We start from the raw sequence: 14,022 nt of genomic DNA, 5'->3' as shown, positions 1-14,022 counted from the left end.
GGCTCCTCTGGAATGGATCCTTCAGCTCCCTCTGAGGCCCAGCGGCTGTGGAAAGAACGAGCCCGGCTGTTCCTGCACCAAGGGAAACTGTATCGGGAGCTGATCAACCCGAAGACTCATGAGAAGGTTCCAGCTGGTGGTTCCTCAGGCTAACGTGCCCAAAGTTCTACAAGCTTACCATGATGGTGTCAGGCACTTTGGGTGGAAGAAGCTGGAGATGCTGTTGAGGGAGTGGTTCTATTGGAGTGGGATGCGGGAGTCTGTAGAGGCCTGGTGCCGAGAGTGTGGTCCCTGTACACTGAGAAGGGATGAGGCCAGCCAGAAGGCCCCTTTACAACCAATCATTACCCATCAACTGCTGGAGTTGGTCGCCCTGGACCACGTCAAGCTCACACCTAGCCGAAGTGGGTACACCTATGCCTTTACCATCGTGGACCACTACTCAAGATTCATGGTGGTTGTTCCAGTCAAAGATCTGACCGGCCGTACTGCGGCTAGGGCATTCCAAGCCTACTTTGTCGACCACACGGATACCCAGAGAGGGTGCTTACGGACCAGGGTCCGGCCTTTGAAGCAGAGGTGTTTCAAGCGTTCTGCCAATTATACAGTGGTAAGAAGATTAGAACCACGCCATACCATGCCCAGACTAATGTGATGTGCAAGAAGATGAACCACCTGGTTCTGGATCTCCTCAAGATACCACCGTTAGATGAGCGGAACCTGTGGCCGGAGAAGCTGCCTGACCTGGTAGACATGTACAATAACATCCCCTGTGGCTCTACCAAATGCACACCGGCGTATCTGATGAGAGCCCGACCGGGCCGGCTGCCGGTGGACCTGGAAATGGACTTGGAAGTTCCGGAGGCCCTCCCTTCGAGTGCAGACTGGGATACCCGGCGGCAAATACAGTACCGACGGGTCCAGGAATATGTGGAGAAGAATCTGTGTCAGAGCCGAGAAAAACAGGAACAGCATTTCAACAAGCGGGCTCAAGCCGTTCCCTTTGAGCCCGGGGATGTAGTGCTGAAACGGAAGAGGAGAACGCATAACATTGATGACCAGTGAGAGCAAACCCCGTACGTCATACAGCCGACCGAATGGGAGAACGAGAAGACTTATCTGATTAGTCGCGACCAGGGGAAAACCTCAGCTACGGTCTCCAGGGACCACCTGAAGAGGTGCCCACACCCTTTGAGATTGGCAAATGAAGCTCCAGTCCCGATACCGAGCGGGGAAAAATAAAAGGAGGTGATCCACACAGTGATGGGTGACTTCCCAGCGGACTGGCCTATGCAGAACGGCGCGGTGATTGTTCCGGTGATAATGTTCCCACAACACGTGGAAGAAATGGAATTGGAAATAACCGCCAGTGAACCGCTTGAACCAGTGCCATGGGATGTACCTATTCCAAGCCCCCGTAGGTCTCCAACTGCCATACCTGCCATATGGGAAGAGGAACCGATTGTCTCCTCTGTCCCATTGCCCTGCACTGATGACATTGGGCCCAGAAGGTCCACACGCCCCAACCTAGGTAGGCCCCTGCTTAGGTACAGGGAAACTACCGTCTAGGGGTGCAGCATGTTGATTGTGTAAATGTTTGAGTGAATACTAATTAATCTGAAGACTTACCTGATTACCGTCCGTTGCAAGACAAGTTGTCCCGGTTGGGACCATCAGTATGTTTACTTCAAAACAGCCAACATGAGAAACTGTTCATGAACAAGGCTTGAGAACTTGCAGGCCAACCACGAACTTGTGATCTTGTAAATAAGTTGTGGGCTGTGTTCTGTTGCCACCTCCAGAGAGGCAGATTGGAGGAAGGACCCGCAGCAGAGTAGGCTGGGGTCCGGCTACCACCAGGACCGGTGGTCATCCTCCGGGGGTCAGGGGTCCCCTGAAATGACAGCCAGGTGCGAGACACCGTGTCCGTTCCCGCTCGGGTAACCTGGACCAGGACTGGGGTAAAGGGGTGCTGCCCGCTTCATAGGGGCAGCATCAAGGTGTAGGTTGCTTGGGTGGGGGAGCGGAAGTACATGAACCCGTCCGTTAGTAATAAAAATGTTTTTAAATGTTTGTAACGTTGAAGCACCATGGCTCCCGTAAGGGAAGATTTGAAATATCCGTACAGTTGTTTATGTTTATATTTTTCAGAAAAATAAAACTGGTGATGGATGGGCAGTCCGCGGACAGTCTGCATTTCACCAAGGGGGAATGTGATGCCCTGGACTAGCCAGGTAGTCACAGACATAACATCACACACACCCCCTCCCCTGGACAGTTCACACCAGTCAAAAAAAAACCCTTGTTGCCTCCCTACAGGGTTTGATGGCCACACCAGGTGGGGCAGAGCCAGGTGGTTGGCTCCACCCACCGAGGAGTTCACAGGCCTGGAGGCGGGAAAAGAGACAGATTAAGTTTGGAGGTGAAAGCGAGAGGACAGAACCTGTTAGTGTCTGGGTAGGAGCCCAGGCACTGTCAGCGAGGTTGGCAGACGGTGGTGGCCGTCTGCAGGAGTTAGTGGATCTCTGCGGAACTGTAGGACCGGGGTCGGGCGGTGGCCCGCGGTACCGAACCGGGGAGTGGCGTGAAGCTAAGCACAAAGGCAGGGCCATCGGCCCCCGACTAGGCTTGGAGCCGCCGACAACGGTCAAATCCGAAAGTGACCGGAACCCCAGGGGTTTCCTAACAACCAAGACCCGACAGAAGGCAACAGTCCACACCGAGAGGATACACAGCCACCGCCATAAGCTAGAGATCCAAGGGCCAGCGCCTGCGGGCAAAACGGGCTCCTTCGGTACCTATACTCCTGTGGTTGCCCACCGGTAGTCCGCTCCCTGGAGTCAGAACATTCTAACAAGGTGCAGGGAAAGACAGCCACCATCACCCTGTCCGGGGAGAGCACAAACATTGCAGCCGGCTGCGGGACCCGTCCATCTAGCCGTTTGGTTCACCAGAGACTCTGTGCATCTGTGTCTGAGTGAGTACGACAGTGCCATCCGGCACCGCGCCGCGCTGCCCCTGCAACCCTGCACCCCAGCCATTCAGCCTCCCCGTACCACCACCGGGCCCTGGGATCACCAACCCCTACCCACGGAGGGGACAACATCCTAGCTTCTCCCTACCATCACTCCCGGGATCCCTGTCACCAGCAGCGGTGGTGCCCATTATCACCACAACCCATGGGTGGCGTCACAAACTATCTCCCAAAACAAACCATCCCCTTTTAACTCGTGGACGAGGAGCGCTGCTCGAGTCCCCGCGTCCGGCCCACCGCTCGAGCCACCGAGCAGCAGCAGAAGCCCCGGACCCGAGCGTAGTGAGCGCGTCTCCTCCGCCCGCGACACCTATACATCATTCCCTCCAAAATACAGATCGACTTCTACCTCTACCGCTGCGCTGGTCTATTGCACCTTACTTGTCCTCTCTACTGACGTGGAGGATGGTAATTAGTGAATTGCCAATGACAGACACAGAGTCCCTGCAGCCCATCTGTGTCAGGGGCTAACAAAGAAAGAACAAATAAAATCACCAGTGGAATATAATTACCAGCTCCGGTCTCCTGCTGTGAGAGAAACACTTCAGACTATGGGCCTCACACTTCTTAAGGCCCCGTCACACACACAGATAAATCTGCGGCAGATCTGTGGTTGCAGTGAAATCATGGACATATTGTTCCATTTGTACACAGCCACAAACCTGGCACTGATTGTCCACAATTTCACTGCAACCACAGATCTGCCGCAGATTTATCTCTGTGTGTGACAGGGCCTTTACTGCTGAGGTAAAATGAAAGCTGAGTGTTGATTGATTGCTGAGGTAAACTGAAAGCTGAGCTCTGATTGGTTGCTGTGGGAACAAAGGCAGTTTTGCTGTGAGGTTTTTCTGATGACTGAGGCCCTATAAGTGTCATCCTGCACAGACCGGACAAATGGAACAGACGACCGGAACTGTGTTCTCACAATATGGGATGAGAGGGAAAAATACGTTGAGCCTTCCTGGACGGTAGACATATATATTGAGGAGATATATGAGATAAATAATGGAGTGGTTGCATGGAGCGGGCTCAGGAGCTGCGACTGCCACTGTTTAATCACTTAAATCCATTATCAGTTTTTGACAGAAGCATTTAAGTGGTATAATCCTGGTGCGGGGTCTATTCCTGAGCCCCCCACCTTACCCCTTTAACTCCTTCAGCCCCCATGCATTTTGCATTTTTCCGGGTTTTTTTCTCTCTCTCTTCCTTCCGAGAGCCGTAACTTTTTTTATTTTTCTGTCAATCTTGCCATATGAGGGCTTGTTTTTTGCAAGACGAGTTGTAGTTTTAAATGGAACCATAAGTTTTACCATATAATGTACTGGAAAATGGCAAAAACATTCCAATTGCGGACAAATTGCAAAACAAGTGTGATTGCACGATAGGTTTTGGGATATTTTATTCACCGTGTTCACTATATGGTAAAACTGATGTGTCATTGTGATGCCTGAGGTGGGTGCGAGTTTGTAGACACCAAACATGTATATGTGACGCCCTGGCCTATCAGGTCGTCACAGGGTACTGTGCAATCTGCCCTTCTGTACAGTATCCACCTCCTCCTTGGTTACGGGTCCCTGACCTTTGATGTTGGCAAAAACAAGCTAATCAAAACCCTAGGAACACTCTGCACCACACCAACCAGAAACACCAGTGGCTGACCTGAGTGAAAAAGGGTCGCCCACTTGGGGGGTTGGTTAAGGGGAGGTCAGGAGTGTTAGGAGACAGTGAGTGAGTTGAGAAGTGATTTCTCAAGGCGGAGAGGTCAGGAGCTGGGATCCTTGAGACTACTAGGTGGCAGACATTGGTGTAGACCTGGTAGGAGCTGGACCCTAGTCGCAGGGGATCATGACAAGGGGCAAGGACTGTCGAGGAGGACAGCCGGCAGCCTTGTGCCATCACCGGGCAGGGGCCAGGGCATGACGGGGTACGTGGATCCTAGGTCAGGAAGGAGCTTCAGGTGTCCTGACAATTTACCCGAAGAGGACGGAGCCTTCAAGATCCGTTCTCCACGTGCTCCAAAATCGGGGTACTAGCGCAACGAGGGGGATAGGACTTTCCCACTACATAGTCCAGAAAATTACAAGCGTGAACCCTGAGAGCAAGCTCACCCAGTTAGCCACACTGGTAAGCAGGACCCATTTGGTTCAGGCTAAAGGGAAAAACTAGAAGAACGAGGTGCCAAGGTAAAGGTTAAAGACTAACAAGCAACACCAATGGGCATGGGATCCAGGCGTGCTCCCTCCCTGCTGCAGCAGTATCAAGAACTTTGGTTTACCACGGTTGTCAGTGTCAGCGTTATTGGACTGAGTGAGAACGCAATTGCCCCTTAGCGTTCCATCGGCACCTCCCCGTCACCATCACCGAATCCCGGGGCATTCCCCCCTACTCGTGGAGGGGTTAACCATCTGGCTGCCTGCACCATCGCCCTCGGGTAATCCCCATAGCAGCGATGGTACTTCACCTTACCACGCACCACGGGTGGCGTCACGAAATGTCCATACAAACCCCCTGTAAATACCCCCTTTATTCTGAGTGGCTGCGCGACCCCCACCCTCGGGTCCGGAGAACCCTCGAGCCACCGCGGATCCGGATGCTGACGAGTGGGCGGCACGGATACATAGCCCTCGCAAATTGTGCAATTTCATGTTGGAACACACCCTATAAAAGAAACTTTCAGTTTCCTTTTAGTAAATCCAGAAGTCATGGCGTCTGCTGATCTGAGAGAAGAGCTGGACTGCTCCATCTGTCTAAGCACTTATACAGATCCTGTAACCCTGAGATGTGGACACAACTTCTGCCGGGTCTGTATTAATCAGATATTGAACATACAGGACGGATCTGGAGTTTATTCCTGTCCTGAATGTAGAGAAGAATTCAAGGAGCGGCCGACACTGAAGAGGAACATAACTCTGCATAACGTAGCAGAATGTTTCCTGTCTACTCAATCAGATCAGGAGGAGATCACCGGGATCCGCTGTACTTACTGTATTCGTTCGTCTGCGCCTGCTGTTAGATCCTGTCTGCTGTGTGAGGCTTCTCTGTGTGATAATCACCTGAGAGTTCACAGCAAAGGACCAGAACACGTCCTAACTGATCCCAGCACTTCCCTGGAGAACCGGAAATGTTCTGTCCATAAGAAGATCCTGGAATATTACTGCCCGGAGGACGCTGCTTGTATCTGTGTGTCCTGCAGTTTGGCTGGAGAATATAGGGGACACCCAGTTGAGATGCTGGATGAGGCCTCTGAGAAGAAGAAAAAGAATCTGAGAAATGTTCTCCAGAAACTGATCACAAAGAGAGAGAAGACTGAGGAAAAAGTCAAGAGTCTGGAGGACCACTGGAGAAAAGCTGAAGAAAAAGCATCTGGAGAATATGGAAGAGTCACTGCTCTTTTTATAGACATCAGGAGACGGGTGGACGACCTGGAGAAAAGGGTCCTGAGTGTGATCTCCAAACGGGAAGAAAAGGTGTCACTGTCACTGTCTGATGTGATCCAGAAGCTGGAAATAAAGAAGGACGAGCTGTCCATGAAGATGAGACACATTGAGGAGCTGTGTAACATGACTGATGCACTGACCGTCTTACAGGATCCAGACACCGGGGACTTGTGTGATCCTGAGGAGGACGGAGGTGATGAAGACTCAGGAGGACATGATGGAGGTGATGAGGACATAGGAGGACATGATGAAGGTGAGGAATACACAGGAGGACATGACGGAGGTGATGAGGACAGAGGGCAACATGATGGAGGTGATGAAGACTCAGGAGGACATGATGGAGGTGATGAGGACATTATAGGACATGATGGAGGTAATCGTGGTGCAAAGCTGATTTCTCACATATCTCACACAATATCTGATATAATAAGGGCTATAAATGGGACTTTCTATGTACAGGATCCTGCAGACATGTTACTGGATGTAAGTAATCTTATGTCAAACGACCTGAAAACTCCAATTTTGTCAAAAATATGGCAGAATTTTCCACAAACTGCGAAGAGATTGAATTATTCTCAGGTAATGAGCAGCCACAGATTTACCTCAGGACGACATTACTGGGATGTGGAGATCAGAGAGCTTGAATTGTGGAGGGTGGGGATGTGTTACCCCAGTATAGACAGGACGGACGGTCAGTCATTTATTGGAGATAATAACAAGTCCTGGGGTTTGTGTAAAGAGAAGGTATGTAATAATCAGTATACAGTCAGACATGGTGGTGAAGGTATCCGGTTACCTTACCAGATTTCTGGTTATGGAGTCAGGATCTGTCTGGATTATGAGGCCGGGCAGCTGTCCTTTTATGAGCTGTGTGACCCCATCAGACACTTACACACCTTCACTGCCGCCTTCTCCGAGCCCCTTCATGCTGCGTTATGTGGAGGTCTTATGGAGATATAAGGAGGGAAACAGCTGTTGTAGAGGAAATCTAGTCAGACACTCGTGACATGACATGGAACAGAATATATGATTGGTGGAGCATTCAGCCAATGGAACGAGCCTCGTAAAGGATCTAGTTACTTGGGGAGTTTTTATATGAAATGATTCTTTGCCGTTATTATCAGAGACGAAGAGAAAATATTTTTTTTGTAAACTGCTACAAATTTACACATCTACGTAGCGATTCTTGTAATAGTTGCACAACATTTTGAAAAATAGGGAACTAGAGAGACAATTTTACTGCAGATGTCACATGAGCAAAAGTCATTGTACAGCACGAGCCTTACAGGGATTTATATCAACCATAAACCTCTTATCACTGGGATCAGTACAGATGCCCAGCTTCTTACAGGGTAAATAAGGATTATTGTGCCATAAGGAATGTCCACATGGGTCAGATAGAAAAACAGGGCTACCGTCTACCCCCCAAAAAGAAAATTATTCTGTGCCATTCCTATTTTACCGACACCCATTGGCCCCCAAACTTTTTTTTCACTCAAATGGTTCACAAAAATTTAACGCAAGTCCAATGGTTGTCCATGTAGTGTAACATATTGTTTGCAAACAGGAAGGACTTTATACTTGTGGGATCAGTATGCAGAAAAGGAGCAGAATCAATCATGTAACTATGTTCTTTTAGACTTTGTGTAGTTTCAAAATTTTCCATCCTCGTTAATGTTGGTGACCGTGACTTATTATGGACACAGGTGGTGGTCCATGTAGACGGTTCCTCATGGTCAGAGTTTTGTGGCTATATGTTATTGACCTAAGAAAATATTCAAATTTTAGTAAACTCCCACTAACAACATAGTGGCTATGATTTTTAAAAAAAAAATGGTTATTTTTATCTGTTTGTATATTATTTGCACATTGTTTAACTTTCATTTAGTAAGGCTTAAAAGGGGTATTCCCATCTCCAAGATCCTTTCTCAACATGTAGTAGGATTATTATTAATAATAATAATAATAAAAATAATAATAAAAATAATAATAGCAAATACCTCCACTTACAAATGTAGTATAGTTCTTCTGATTCACTGTGTCACTTACCTCATGTTCAGGGCATTGCAGGACACTAGATATCCACGGTTATGACCATGAGCAACTGACTAAAACTATATGCGTGGTCATAACCATAAATAACTAAAGTCCTGCAATGCCCTGAACATGAGGTAAGTGACACAGTGAATCAGAAGAACTATACTACATTTCTAAGTGGAGGTATTTGATAATAATAATAATAATAATAATAATAATAATAATAATAATAATAATAATATTATTATACCTACTATATACATTTTGGGATAGGGTCTTGGGGATGGGAATACCCCTCTAACTAGATGAATCCTTGACATATGTTCTCCCATATAATACCCATCACTGTTTATAAGTATTGCCATCCTTTCTGCTGGAAATGCAGAGATGTCCCCCTGTGACCTGAGTACTACAACAGGAAGAAATATGATTATATATTAGAAAGTCTGGAGTAGAAGAGACCAATAACAATTATGGCCTGTTATACATTATGGAATTATTCCGTGATCACACAGTGACCGGCCTAAACCAGGGTCTGAAGGGTCTTTTTGTGTCATAATAATGTACTTTATGGCAATATGAGCTTTTAGGTAGAACCAAGAGCTGCAGTGAGTTACTCTGCAAGACGCTCAGGACCACATCATCAGTCAACTACTTGCTATTGAATCATCCCTTTAGTTTTGAAAGAGAAACAATTTATAGAAAAGTATCTGTATTTTGTGGTTGGACATTTCACAGATTGAAGAGATTGTCTTCTAATAGTAAAGCCCCTTCTGATTCCATATCTTTCCCCCAGGTAAAATAATAAAGCCTATACTCACCTCCTGTGCCGGTGCCCTTCCAGTGGTGTCCAGGGCTCATATGGGGTTGTGACGTCTTACAGGCCCTGCATCCAATCAGCACCGGTTTCCTTCTCCCCGCTTTCAGACCAAACAAGTCAATCAATAGGAAGTAAGCGCAGCCACAAGACTCACTTCCTGTTGATTGGTTGTTTGGTCCGAAGGTGGGGAGAAGGAAGCCATTGCTGATTGGACACGGAGCTTGTGTGATATCACAACCCCACGTGAGCACCGGAGCCACAATCCTGGACATCGCTAGAAGGCTCCGGTACGGGAGGTGAGTATAGGCTTTATTATTTTACCTGGGGGAAACATGTGGAATCAGAAAGAGTTTTATTAGTAATGGATAACCATGACATTAATTGTAATTTAAGACAATTATAACGTTGTCATTTGTGTCTCACAGTAAGGCTGTAATCAGATTAGTTATTGTTTTTCCTTTCTGAAAATGTCAGTAAAATATTTTATCTCAATAACAGAAAACAGCATAAACCTCACATGTGAACACGGCCTATAACTAACAATAATTAATGGGAAATGTATTTACACCTGATTTTTTTTGCCTTGATAATTTTACTGATAATTATTTCTATCCGGAATGTAACACTGGTCGTGTATTAGTGATCAGGAGACAAATCCATTCACAGTTTGTAAATCCAGCTTCTGATACTGAGAGATATTGGGACAATCACTGCGGAGGCTGCAGGATCCTCCTCCATGTCGGTTTCTCAGCTGCTGAAAATCTAACACAAAAGTGACAACCAAAATGTGGTGTAAACTTTTTTTTTCTTAAGCAAAATACGGACACTGACACAAAATACTTGTTCGGTGATGAAATACATTTTAACTTAAATTCATGAAAAGATTAATATATTAATGAAAATGGTGATTCATAATGAAAATTAATTTCTGTAACGATTGTCATCTAATAATGAAGGTTTTACTGGAGTAAATTTTGTATATTATCAGATAAAATATTAATAAAATATTACATGATGGTTTTGTTCTTCATCTTCCCCTCATTCAGGATTACACAGAATTTGTACCGTCTGTAGTGATGGGCAGATAACCGGGATCGGCGAGTCTGACCATATTTATAAAAACATAAATAAAAAATGGCTCTGGCACAGAATTTAATGCAGATGTCCGACTGTATGCTGGTCTCCATATAACTCTATGGGGACCAGAATTCGGCTCTTAAAAATGGTGGTAGAAGGGATAGGGGGATTTGTTACGGGGGGACCGGCAGATTAGGACCAGGGGGTATATATCCTAATCGCCAGTCGGGGCCCACCGTGCTCCAGATGACAAAGGAGCTGCTGGCACCTGAGGGTTAGGCGGAGACTATAGAGCTGGATGGCTCTGAGATAACCCAGGAACTCTGGGAACCGGTCACGTGTGTTGGGACACGTCAGACCGGACGACAACCCGATTAGCGTTTTGATGCACCTAGCGCTACACCAACCACGTGTGCAGGAAACACGTCAGGCCGGGTGGTAACCAGGTAGCGTTGACCGGAAGACCGCCACGAAAGCATGTAACTTTTTTTGAGCAGCGGAATCCTCAGGATTTCACTGCGCATGCTCTCTCTGGTTCCCTGCACCCGTAACCAAGGTAAATATCGGGTAACCAAGCAAAGTGCTTTGCCTAGTTATACCTGATATTTACCTACGTGTACAGGGAGCCCGACACTTTCCCACTTGGCTCCTCCCGCTCCCACACTCCACTCCGCATGTATACACACACACACACACACACCTACTCACCTGTCCTCAGCGCCATGACCCTGCTCTGCTCCCCCCGCACTCCGCCCCTGCACACATTCTCGGCGGCCGAGCGATCAGCTGATCACCCGGCGGCCGGCTACTGGGAGCGATCAGCTAAACATCCGGTGGCCGGCTACTGGGAGCAATCAGCTGATCACCCGGCGGCCAGGTACTGGGAGCGATCAGCTGATCACCCGGCGGCCGGGTACTGGGAGCGATCAGCTGATCACCCGGAGGCCGGGTACTGGGAGCGATCAGCTGATCACCCGGCGGCCGGCTGCACGGAGCGATCAGCTGATCACCCGGCGGCCGGGTACTGGGAGCGATCAGCTGATCACCCGGCGGCCGGGTACTGGGAGCGATCAGCTGATCACCCGGCGGCCGGCTGCACGGAGCGATCAGCTGATCACCCGGCGGCCGGCTGCACGGAGCGATCAGCTGATCACCCGGCGGCCGGCTGCACGGAGCGATCAGCTGATCACCCGGCGGCCGGCTACTGGGAGCGATCAGCTAAACACCCGGTGGCCGGCTACTGGGAGCGATCAGCTGATCACCCGGCGGCCGGGTACTGGGAGCGATCAGCTGATCACCCGGCGGCCGGCTACTGGGAGCGATCAGCTGATCGTTCACAATAGTCTGCCGCCGGTAAACTGTAAAAAAAAAAATCAAAAACGGATTCCGTTGTTTTGCAGCATCCGTTGCATCCGTCACACAACGCAATGCAACGGATACCGTTCAACGCAAGTGTGAAACTAGCCTAAGGTCCGATAAGCGTCATCCATTACAGAGCGCACATGGGGCCGGCAGGATGGACCTGTGTCCTCACTATACAGTATGAGAGGGTAAACTCCAGCATCATGCTGAGAGAAGACAAATAATAACTGCTGTTAACAAAATAGAATGTATTAACAAAAATGTATTCTGCACACAAACACCACAATACAAATAGAAATGTAATTATTAAAAGGCAAAAACTAAGCTAATAGAAGCATTTCACAATATATATTTCATCACCACAGATATTCCACACAGATTTAACTAAATTGGCCAAGTAATGGGCAAAGAGACAGACCTGGGAAAGAGACAGACAGAGCACGTCTGTCTCCCCCTCTCTTTGTCTGTCTCTTTTCCTGTCTGTCTCTTTCTTTCCTTGTTTTTCTCTATTTCTCTGTCTCTTTCCCCGTCTGTCTCTATCAAGGTCTGTGTCTTTCCCCATCTATCTTTCTATGTCTCTCTGGTTGTCTCCTCCTTCTCTGTCTACCTGTCTCTGTCCCTGTTCGCATGTCTGTCTGTCTCATTCCCTATCTGTCTCTTTCCAGGTCTGTCATTTTCCAGGTATGTCTCTTTCCCCGTCTGTCTCTGTCGGTCTCTTTCCCTGTCGGTCTCTTTCCCTGTCGGTCTCTCTGTCTGTCGGTCTCTCTCTGTCTGTCGGTCTCTCTCTGTCTGACGGTCTCTCTCTGTCTGACGGTCTCTCTCTGTCTGTCTCTCTCTGTCTGTCTCTCTCTGTCTGTCGGTCTCTCTGTCTGTCGGTCTCTCTCTGTCTGACGGTCTCTCTGTCTGTCGGTCTCTCTCTGTCTGACGGTCTCTCTCTGTCTGACGGTCTCTCTCTGTCTGACGGTCTCTCTCTGTCTGACGGTCTCTCTCTGTCTGTCGGTCTCTCTGTCTGTCGGTCTCTCTGTCGGTCTCTCTCTGTCTGACGGTCTCTCTCTGTCTGTCGGTCTCTCTCTGTCTGACGGTCTCTCTCTGTCTGTCGGTCTCTCTCTGTCTGATGGTCTCTCTCTGTCTGACGGTCTCTCTCTGTCTGTCGGTCTCTCTCTGTCTGATGGTCTCTCTCTGTCTGTCGGTCTCTCTCTGTCTGACGGTCTCTCTCTGTCTGTCGGTCTCTCTCTGTCTGTCTCTCTCTGTCTGTCGGTCTCTCTGTCTGTCGGTCTCTCTCTGTCTGTCGGTCTCTCTCTGTCTGTCGGTCTCTCTCTGTCTCTTTCCCTGTCTGTCGCTGTCCGTCTCCCCACCGACATCTTATTACCTCACCAGACGTGTGAGTGTGCAAAATTTTGTGGCTGTAGCTGCGACGGTGCAGATGCCAATCCCGGACACACACACACACATATATATATATTTACACACACATTATACATATATATATATATATATATATATATATATATATATATATATATATATATATATATATACATATACATATATATATATATCTATATATACAACCCCTGGCAAAAATGATGACCTCCCCTGGCTCTGAGGATGTTCATTCGGTACTCTGTATTTGTAACTAGTGATGAGTGAGCACTACCATGCTCAGGTATTCTGTATTTGTAACTAGTGATGAGTGAGCACTACCATGCTCTGGTACTCTGTATTTGTAACTAGTGATGAGCGGGCACTACAATGCTCAGGTACTCTGTATTTGTAACTAGTGATGAGTGAGCACTACCATGCTCTGGTACTCTGTATTTGTAACTAGTGATGAGCGAGCACTACCATGCTCGGGTGCTCTGTATTTGTAACTAGTGATGAGCGGGCACTACCATGCTCGGGTACTCTGTATTTGTAACTAGTGATGAGTGAGCACTACCATGCTCAGGTACTCTGTATTTGTAACTAGTGATGAGCGGGCACTACCATGCTCAGGTACTCTGTATTTGTAACTAGTGATGAGCGGGCACTACCATGCTCGGGTGCTCTGTACTCGTTAAGTGCAGTCGTATGCTCGGATGGGTGTGACTCGACTACCTGAGTATAATGGAAGTCAATGGGGAAATCTTCTAGAAAAATGCTGGAGTTCCCCATTGACTTCCGTTATACTCGAGTCGCGCCCATCCGAGGATGATCCGCTCTTAACGAGTACTGAGCCCCCAAGCATGGTACTGCTATATATAATATGTCAGTAG

The 14,022-nt window shown here is 48.1% G+C and overlaps 1 protein-coding gene across 1 annotated transcript; it reads left to right on the top strand.

Moving 5' to 3' along the window:
- The first annotated feature begins 5,736 nt into the window (after nt 1-5,736).
- On the top strand, nt 5,737-8,458 carry LOC142302646 (E3 ubiquitin/ISG15 ligase TRIM25-like). Its single transcript, XM_075343747.1, has one exon. It carries the CDS (start codon nt 5,737-5,739, stop codon nt 7,429-7,431), a length of 1,695 nt encoding a protein of 564 aa, XP_075199862.1. The 3' UTR covers nt 7,432-8,458.
- The last annotated feature ends 5,564 nt before the right edge of the window (nt 8,459-14,022 follow it).

The sequence above is a fragment of the Anomaloglossus baeobatrachus genome, chromosome 4, assembly GCF_048569485.1.
Source record: "Anomaloglossus baeobatrachus isolate aAnoBae1 chromosome 4, aAnoBae1.hap1, whole genome shotgun sequence".
Taxonomy (NCBI): Eukaryota; Metazoa; Chordata; class Amphibia; order Anura; family Aromobatidae; genus Anomaloglossus; species Anomaloglossus baeobatrachus.
The sequence above is the reverse complement of the archived record's forward strand: the minus strand, read 5'-3'. Positions and strand labels throughout refer to the sequence as shown.